At 47.8% G+C, this 9,765-nt stretch overlaps 1 protein-coding gene across 1 annotated transcript; it reads left to right on the top strand.

Annotated features, from left to right (window-relative positions):
* The first annotated feature begins 5,238 nt into the window (after positions 1–5,238).
* Positions 5,239–8,017, top strand: LOC112107399 (tumor necrosis factor ligand superfamily member 6). Its single transcript, XM_024201095.1, has 4 exons — positions 5,239–5,502; positions 5,696–5,759; positions 7,124–7,162; positions 7,623–8,017. The coding sequence occupies exons 1-4, from the start codon at positions 5,239–5,241 to the stop codon at positions 8,015–8,017; spliced, it is 762 nt and encodes a 253-aa protein (XP_024056863.1).
* The last annotated feature ends 1,748 nt before the right edge of the window (positions 8,018–9,765 follow it).

The following is a 9,765-nucleotide window of genomic DNA, read 5'->3' as shown; positions in this document are numbered from 1 at the left end:
GCTGCACTGATTTTTCTATACAGCTATTTTTATCAGAATGTTATGTAGGACTAAGTCAAATGCCTTATAGAAGTCCAAGTAGATTGTCACCAGCGTTGCTTTTATTAACCAAACTTCAAGTATGAAAAGACCAATCTTCCATAAAGATTGGCATGAATTACATTACCTTCTTTTAATTCTTCACTGTTTGTATCCTACTTTAGTCTTTCCATGATTTTGCCTGGGAGTGAGGTCAGGCTAGCTGGCCTATAGTCTCCTGGGACATCCCATTTCATGTTTTTAAACAGCGGTACAACATTGGTTTTTTCCCCCCATTCTTCTAGAACTTCCCCAGTGTTCCAAGATTTGTTAAAAACCAACATGAATGATTCAGAGAGTGCGTCTGCTGGTTCTTTTATACTCTTGGGTGCAAGTTATCCAGTCATGCAGATTTAAAAATATTTATCTTTAATGGTTGCTGTTTAACATCACCCCTAGTTACTGATGGAATAGAAAATATATAATTGTCACTGTAAGGTATGAATACATCATCCTTCTTTCCACTCACAGAAGAGAAATATTTGTTGGCTTTTCTCCATCATGATTAATAATTTCATCGTCTTTATCTAGAACTGGACCTATCCCATTGCTATGACTTTGTTGCTGATATATTTGAAGAATTCCTTTTAGTTGTCCTTAACCCTATTGGCCTAGAGTTTTTGTTGATACCTTTAGCTTCCTTTATCAGTTGTCTGCATTTCCCAGCTGCTGAGGTGTACTCCTGGCTATCTGCATCCCCATTTTTTCCATTTGATAATTTTTAAAAAAAATATTTTATATTGCAGCCTTTACCTTTCCTCTTAACCAGGATGGTTTTTAACCAAATAATCCTCCTTTCTTATTTATGGAATTTTGCGGTCTTTTTGGAGCATCTAATAAAGCATAGTTAAACAATTGCAAACTATCATTCACATTTTTATATTTAAATATTTCCTTCCATTCAATTTTGCATTTCATACTCAATATCACTGGGTCCCCCAGCACAGGCAGATGTTCAAATGTAGGTGGGACCTTATGAAGGATGAGAGAAGAGAGACCTCCCATTTTTATCTTTATATCCCCACTTCTGCCTGGCAGCTGTGGGTCTGCCCCACATGAGAGGAGTTTGGATCCAGAACCAGTCTGGTATTTGGCCTGTTTCTAATGGCTCCAAACCAGAAAATATTCAGCTCTGCGCTTTTGAATCTCATGGCTCAGCCTCGTCTTCAGTAGCTCAGTCTACTGTTATTTAAGGCTGTGTGTACTACCGCTGTGTGTAGTCGATGCAGAACAGGACGCCAGTGAAGCTCACAGCCAGAAGGCATCATGACGCGCAGGGCCGGCTTTAGGCCAATTCCACCAATTCCCCCGAATCGGGCCCCGCGCCTAAGAGGGCCCCGCGCCCAGTGGCAGGGCCGCCCAGAGTGAGGGCAAGTGGCAGAGAATCCCTTCCCTGGCTAGAGGCGTCTTTTTAATTTTTACTCACCCGGCGGCGCTCTGGGTCTTTGGTGGCACTTTGGCGGCGGGTCCTTCATTCGCTCCGAGACTTTGGCAGCGGGTCCTTCAGTGCTGCCAAAGACCTGGAGCAAGTGAAGGACCCGCCGCCGAAGACTAGGAGCGCGGCCCGGTGAGTACAAGCCCCACTTGTTTTTTTCGTGTGTTTTTTTTTTTTTTTAAGTCGTCCCTGTCGGGGCCCCGTCGAAACAGTTCGAATCGGGCCCCGCACTTCCTAAAGCTGGCCCTGATGACACGGTACCTTGGAGTAGCCATGCTGCCATTGTTCTCCAGAATCTCTCATCTCAGGGGTGTGATCCTCATGGCAGTGTGTGCCCAGAAGAGAGCGTAATGTTCACTGCAAACAGCTTCCCTGATGCTAAAACAATCAGCTGATTTAGCTAGCCACATTGCGTGTTGTTTGCTACAGTGCTTCTTGTTTGCAACTGCAGATCAAGAGCCCACTAAGGGCTTAGCTGCAGCAGCTTTCATCCGCTTATCACTGTCGCCCCACCGAAACAAAATCAGATGTGTACTAATAGGAAGCAGTGGGTGACAAACAAACAATTTTCTGACATTTAAGATAGGCTCTTGGTGCTTTTGACCTGCCCACAAACTCACCAAAACGAGCACTGTTGCACTAAGCACAGTACCTAGCACTGAAAAAAGGGATAGCTGCACATGCTCTTTAGCCTCAGTTGTGCAACTGCTGACTGTCTGAAGGTTTATGAAATAATACTGGCTGCCAGTTATACATTCAGTAGTGTGCCACCCGACCTGGTAACATCCAACATGTGGGGTTAAAACATAGGTTATAGAATGAGGGGTAGAAGAACAATATTAATGCAGGAAGCTTAAACCACGGTGTGTGGTTTTGATTATAAATGATCAATAATAAATATGAGTGACAGCCTAGTTCACCTGGGGATCTCAGAGCACTTTCCAGGCATCCTGGAAGGAAGGTAAATATTGGAATATCCGTTTTACTCACGGGTGAGGTGATTCACAGACAATGTGAAGGACTTGTCCCAGGAACCCCACACAATCATTGGCAGACAGAAATAGCCCCTTTGTCTCCTGCTCCAACCCCCCACTCATAACACTTACTAACATTTTCTCTCCCCTCCTTCCTGAGTCTAGGGTTCTCTTGTACTTTAGTAACAATTAAACAAATGAAAACTGTCATATCAATGGGAGCTGGAAGTAATGCGTCTAACCTGGGAGGCTCGGCTGATAGGAAATCTGCGGCACTATCCCAGTTGGTTGTAAGTAGGCAGCTGGCTTTGACATAGGTGAGAAATTGAGCCTTTCCATTGTACTGATAGCCAGGATATGGACATGACACTCCAAAAGTTTGAGATGATTTTTCCTGCTCCATTTGGTACAGCTAGGTGGGTCAAGGCATCATCTCCCAGCTGTTTTATTCATCTCCTCCTTCCAGGCTGTTAGTAACATTTCGTATCTTGATGGGCATGCGCTATATTTAGGGATAGGTGGTGTCCAACAGTGAAGCCAATGGCCAAATAAAGTATAACTCAGGTGGAGGAGGGATGGCCTCCGATCAGGCTGGGTGCTTTGGGGGATGGGAGGTTTATGATAGTTTTGTAGGCCCAAGAAAATAGCTTTTAATCCACTTGTCCCTCTTCAGTGACAGATCTTATTGTCTCAGCCTAGGGGTATTGGCAGAACAGGGTGTGCTTTAGACCCTGTCTACAATGGCTGACCAGCTGAGCTTAAAAACTTGGTATAAACAGAGCCAAACTACTAGCTGTGCACCCAAGCCAGAACATCAGCTCCAAACCAGCTGGAACTGCTAGGAAGTTAAGACTTGGGACAAACTGTTCTCTAGTTCAAACAGCGTAATAAAGTCATGCAGTAATGAGGCCCATACCTAGACTAGAACACAGTCCTGACATGATTGACCTCAGCTTGGCTGGACATTGTGGGCAGCATCAGAACTCCACTGGGACACAACCAAGTTTAACAGTGTAGATAGGACCTCAGTGATCGGGGTGGTTGGGGCGGGGGAACTTGGAGGAGCTTAAGGAAACAGCGCTGGGTTCTGGTGGTTTTATGTCTTTATATATAAAGAAACATAGGTTATGAGGGGTTCCTGCATGGGTTTCCAAAACCTCATTCACTGCAAAGCATTGCTTCAGTGAACGACTGTGGTGAGCATCTTCAAAAGGCAGGCGGGTTGCTGGGGTTGGCGTCAGGGTTTTGAGGACAAGTCTGACAACCATTCGAGTGATAGGAAGTAGAACTGAGCCAGAAGGCTGGGAAAAGCCTGCTTGCATCCGCTGCTCAAATATATTTTACTCCGCAGCTGGAGAACTGGCATGGCTTTTCCCATCACGCTCTGTGTGTGTTTTTGGACCATTTTGATCCCTGCAACGTGTTGAATGCCTAAAAGTCTAATGAATCACTTAGATATGCTGCAGTCATTTTTACCTTTGAGGGTTCAGGCATTATAGAGCAGGGGGGGCGAAAGTTTAGGCTGCGAACTGTGCAGATCAGTAGGATTCAAGAGGGAGCCTGCTCAGCCATCTTGGCTGACTCCTGATGTTCAGCTGGGGTCATGCTGAGTACCCTGGTGACAATAAGCATCCTAGCTGTTGGCTGCCCATGCAACCCAACCCTGATTCTTTGGGATTCTCTCATCGCTAGTTAGTTAATGAAAGGAGTCACATGGGGTGGGAGTGGAAGGACGGTTTGAGAGGAGACTTTGGATCTCTGTTCCAGGGGATGTGTATTCCCTGCCTCAAAATTCACTGCTTCTCTGCTCTCTCACCCACTGGCTGTGCTCGCATTATGTAGGTGGAATGATGGCACCAGTGATCTACGTAGCAAGCCAGCAAAATGGCGAGCTGCTTATTCCATGTGTATTGATCTTATTAGCACTGGGGTAGCCCTGAGAGGCCCCAGCTGAGACTAGGGCTCCATTGTGCTTGCCATTGTACAGAGACATAGCCCCAGTCCCCAGCGTTCACACTAGGCAACCCAATGGAGGTGCTGTTATCCCCGTTTTACAGCTGGGGGAGTTGAGGCACAGGGCAGTTAAGTGACTTGCCCAAGGTCACATCGGCATTGAACCAAGCTCTGCGGGTCCCAGTGCCTTAAACCCCAGACCATCCTGCCTTTCTTTTGCTCCTGCTCCATGACCAGGCCCATATCTAGCTTTCAAAGCCGACAGCTGCCAAGGTGGGATGGCGCAGCGCTGCCAGCGTAGGCTGTTGGAAATTGGTTGCGGAGGAGCAGGCAGGTTCGTGCTCTAATGTGGTTACTCAGCACCCAGCTAAATGGAGGATGGGAACCCTCCCCTCTTCCACCCTCTTAACCCTTTCCTAACTCAGGGCACCTGCTCTCTTGGCCTGGCCAGCGGGTCTGGATCACGGGCACGGCCCGTGGAGGTTACAGTTGCAGCCCATGGCTGAGCTTCTAGCTGCTCACTTAGAAGCACCTAATGTGCCTGCTCCCTTCATGTGGGAGGAGCAGTCTTGCATCAGAGAGGGTGGGCGGAAGCTCTGAGGTTTGCTGATTCTGGCTCAGGGTTTTCAGATTCAGGCACGTATGAGTAGATCTCTCATTGCTAGGGTGATGCAGGCGTATAAAGGCAGATCCGGCTTCCCTCCTGGGACTCAGTCTGCGGCTGGCACAGCCAGATTTAGCTGCCGCATGAAAGAGGAGTTCCATAGCCAGGGCGGCCCAGCCATTCCACTGCCCACCATGCAGCAGAACCTGAATTATGTCTACCCCCAGATCTTTTGGGTGGACAGCTGTGCCAGTCCCACTTGCGCTCCATCGGCGCCCATTGCCACCTGCCCGCCACCTGTGCCGGAGAGGAGGAGGAGAAAACAGAGCAACAAGAGGGATGGCACATGCCTCTGTTTCTTGGTGGTGTTTTTGCTTGTCCTGCTGGCCCTCGCTGGAGTGGGGCTGGGGATGTTTCAGATTGTCCAGCTGCAGAAGGAACTGGCTGAGCTCCGAGAGGTAACATCTGTCTGGTTATTAATAGATATAGAAGTGTCCAGCAATGAGACGCTTAGTGGATGTAAATTGGTGGAACTGGATTGAAGTCAATGTCCACTTGCCCCAGCTGAGGATCTGTCCCTATTACTGATGGTTATTTTACATGCTGTGGTCACTTACTAGGTGTGAACTTGTCTCTCTCCTGTTTTGACAGTTAACCAGCACCGGACATGTTCCTTCGTCTATGGAGAAGCGCATAGGTGAGCCATCCTTACCCAGCGAGTCAGTGTGTGTGGGAGAACCCGGGTCAGGAATTCTGCGAATGGCAGCATCTCTGCACTTTCCCCCTTCCTGTCCCCCACCGTGCCTTCAATTTGGGTGGCAGATGGCGGAGTTACATCAGTGAGGCTCTGATGCTTTTTAGATGACATGTTCACTCCTTTGGCTGTAGCAGTAACTGTGCATGTCATGGGCTTGGGGGGCCGGTAGGGGTCTCCCTTCTGCTTGAGGGCTAGAAGAAAGCTGGCCTAATGCAGGCAGCCTGTGGGGAACATTGATTAGAGATGGGCCCAGCCCTAGATCTGAACACACACAAACATTTCGAAAATTCAGATTCCCTTGGATTCCAACTCTGCAGCCAGGGTCCCTCCTTTTCCTTTCTTGGATGATGCATGTGATAGCCTGAGCTTCACTGTAAAGGTGGGATTCTGGTTTTCTTGCCATGCTGTGAGAAACAGATATAGGGAGAGAGGAGGAGAAAGGAAAATGGTAGCAGATGGGTTTCCAACATTACTATATTATTATTTCCTCTTGATTACCTTGACTTTTTGCCTCTTTTGAAGTGCAACTTGATTTTTTTGAGTGTCTAGTGTACAAGCTGTATTGTGGTAACTAAAACTGGCTGAGCATTCTCTGACCAAATGTTTTCCCATCTGGAAAATGTTACCTCAGAATCACAACCTTCTGGATGAATGTGTCAATTTCAATGCAGTTTTGTTTAGAAAACAGTTTGAAAGGAAGTATCTTGGGAAATCATTCTGCCTCTGTCTTAAAATTGTAACTGAGTTAAAACGGATGCATTTTACTTCCATTTGTCCAAAGATTTGATTTTTAAGTTCAACAGAATCACTGTTAGTCTTCAGTGGCCTTCTATATTTAGATGTTGCAAGGCTCCTACTCTCTAGGGACATGGAAATGGTCTTATCAGAAAAGACCAATGATCTGCAGCTGATTGTGCAAAGCTGGATTATACCATATGGAGGGAGAAAGAAATTTCTACTTGAGCCCATCTGGGAATCAGTTTGACATCTTAAAGTGATCTGATAGCCCTTGTATTTTTTCCTAGCTATTCTAGGTACAGATGTTGCTCTGAGTCTTATATATTAACTACCCAATCCTCTTTTTTTAAAATTTACCAAGCTATGGTGTATACCTGAATGCTGTCCTGCAGCAGGTAGTGTCACAGGTTAATTATGCCTGCCTGATGAAGTATATCCCCTGATCCATTATAACTGTGTGTCTCTCTCTCTAATTCCCCGGAGGGAACCCCCTTCCTAGTCTTAATTTCCTCATTGCGTTTTCTCCACAAAGCCTGAAGCTGTCTCCTTTCTCCGTTTTAACCCAGGACTTCCGAATGTAACAGCAGAGAAGAAGGTGATCAGGAAGGCAGCACATTTAACAGGTATGTGACACAGTGTAAAGAGTCAGCATGCCGGGGAAAGAAATGGCCACAAGAAGCCGGATGTGGATGGGGAAAGTGGTAGCTGGGTTACTTTCTAGCTAGTCATCTGGCTATCGAGCAGCAGAGTTCCCTTTGCATCATTCGCCTTCCAGGATTGACATGTGAGACTCCAGGGTTCTGATTTACTCCCACTTCTTTCCCCATTCATTTCATCTGGTACTTTTACCTTTATATGGGTTTTTTACTTCACTTTTGGGCTGAGTAACCATGTGGCCTGGAGACTGCAGAGCATTTGACATACATGAATGAACAGTCCCCTGGCTCTGAGTGTGGCAGGCATCATGCCTGCTTTACAGGAAGAAGTTGAGGTTAAGTGACTTGCCTATGACTGGTGTGACTTGAAAACTGTTAGCATGCACGTGCCTCTGTCTAAATGCTTCTTGTTAATCTTTATTACTAGGCAAAGCTGATCAGAAAGCCCTTCCTCTGGAATGGGTGGCCACCCTCGGGCACGCCTTCACCTCCAACATTCAATACAGACACCGCAGCCTGGTGATCAATGAAACAGGCCTGTACTTTGTGTACTCCAAGGTGTTCTTCCGAGGCAAGATCTGCAACAATCTGCCCTTAGACCACATGGTTTTCAAACAAAATCCAGCCTACCCAGCTAGCCAGGTGCTGATGGAGGACAGAAAGATGAACTACTGTGCAGCTGGAAAGATGTGGGCCAGGGGCAGCTACCTGGGGGCATTGTTCAACCTCACCAAATCAGACAGCTTGTATGTCAACGTCTCCGAAACGGCTCTGGTTAATTTTGAGGAATCCAAGACATTTTTTGGTTTATATAAACTTTAGAGCTGGCCACCAAAGCATTGCTTTCAGCAAATATGCACTCAGGACTGATATTAACATGAGTTGGGTACTGTACGGTATAAGAAATATTCTGTCCATAGGACTAGTCTAATACTGTGCTGGACTAGCAAGGATCTAGCTGGAAGAAACCCACCAAGCATCCCTTGTTTGGCCTTTGACATGTGACAGCCAAACTGACTTGGAAACGGATCTCCAAGGATTAAAACTTTCACCTTGTGAACTACTTGGATCACCCTAGGAGAACCTTAAGTGTAGCTGAAACAATCTAGCATGCCAAAGGCCTCCTTTAAACTCACTACTCACTCAAGGAGAGTGTTTACTACCTGAGAAGAAGCTGATGCATTGGGCTCAATTCTGCTCTGTTACATCTATGAAAATCCCGTTTGTCCTACTAAGGACAGCATTTGGGCCCCTGCAGAGATGGTGTTTGGGTGGATCTCCACAGGACTGGGGAGTTCACTGCCTGGCGCTGGATGCGATCATTGCTGGGGTGGGGGGAGATTTATATTATGTATGGCCATTTAGCACCTTAACTCTTTGCTTTTGCAGGTGCTCCAAGTGTCTGCAGGATATGTCAGAGTAGTAGGGTTTTTTTAAGTTATTTGCCATTTTTATCCTCAAATGTATCCCCCTCCCCTCCCCACATTTGACTTAGAAATTGGCATAATTCCCAGGACCAGATTTTATTCCCAGGGCTCATCTGGGCCGTGTTCTATAGAGGATAACAAGCAATAATTACATGGATAATTTGGTATACAGAAGTGTGGAGGGAGGGAAGACCCTGTCTTTAACTGCTTCTCTGCCAAACAACACGCGGTGGGTATCCAGCATCCCAGCACAGCTGACTCAGGCAAGGTCCAGCAGCAAGGAAGAGTGCTGGAGAGAATTTAGAGCACAGCATGGTGGGGTTACACCCAGAACTCCCACATAATCCCGGGTGGGGACTCCATTGAGGTCTGTAGTTTAGGAACCAGGAATGAATGTGTCTGAAAAAATCCAGAATTGTTCCTGGGGGTTGTGAAAGTCCCTGTATCCCCTTCCCCCAGCAGCTGGGATGGGAGGTGCTCTGAGCACAGCCCTTGTCCTGCTCTGCACTCAGGAACTTTGAGGTGACCATCCAGGGATGGGTTTGGATCTGAGCTCTCCCTGCCTCTTCCGAGGTGGGTGATGTTTGCAGCTGGGGAGCTGGTTTAGGCCCATCTCTAAAATAGCCCAGGACACCCCTCACTGCAGAGTCCCTGGAGATCCTGGGTGATGGAGGGGAATTCCAGCAACCCCAGAGTGATGGGGCAGGTTGCAAGGGCCATGCATCCATCTGGGCAACCTCATAAGGCTCCTCCTGGGCCCTGGGGTTGCTGTGGTGCATGCTGGGCAGCCTCTGCCTCCCCTGGGGGATTCTCCCTGCAGGCTTCGCTCCTTGGGACCAGGCAACAGCTGTCAGGGAACGAGGCAAGGATGGGAGCTTCCAGAGAAAGGTGAGGAGAGAGCAGCCCCCTTCCCAAACCCAGCCCTCCTGGCTCCCCTGCCCATCCCCCTGGCTCCAGGCCACCCCAAACCCAGCCCTTCCTCCAGTAGCCCCTGGTACTCCCAATAGATCTCAGCACCTTCCCCTGAGCTCCCCAGCCTCCCCAAACCACCTCAACACATCCCTCACCCACAACATGGTTCCCTTACCCCCTCCTCGCACCTCCCCAACTCACCCCAGCAGCCCCTCAGCCTTCCACGGCTCA

The sequence above is a fragment of the Terrapene carolina genome, unplaced genomic scaffold (genome assembly GCF_002925995.2).
Source record: "Terrapene carolina triunguis isolate 2854851 unplaced genomic scaffold, T_m_triunguis-2.0 Scaffold210, whole genome shotgun sequence".
NCBI lineage: Eukaryota > Metazoa > Chordata > Testudines > Emydidae > Terrapene > Terrapene triunguis.
The sequence above is the reverse complement of the archived record's forward strand: the minus strand, read 5'-3'. Positions and strand labels throughout refer to the sequence as shown.

Coding starts and splice junctions, on each gene's coding strand:
- LOC112107399 (XM_024201095.1), top strand. CDS start 5,239: ATGCAGCAGAACCTGAATTATGTCTACCCCCAGATCTTTTGGGTGGAC. Junction 5,503..5,695: donor AACTGGCTGAGCTCCGAGAG/GTAACATCTGTC, acceptor CTGTTTTGACAG/TTAACCAGCACCGGACATGT. Junction 5,760..7,123: donor AGGTGAGCCATCCTTACCCA/GCGAGTCAGTGT, acceptor CGAATGTAACAG/CAGAGAAGAAGGTGATCAGG.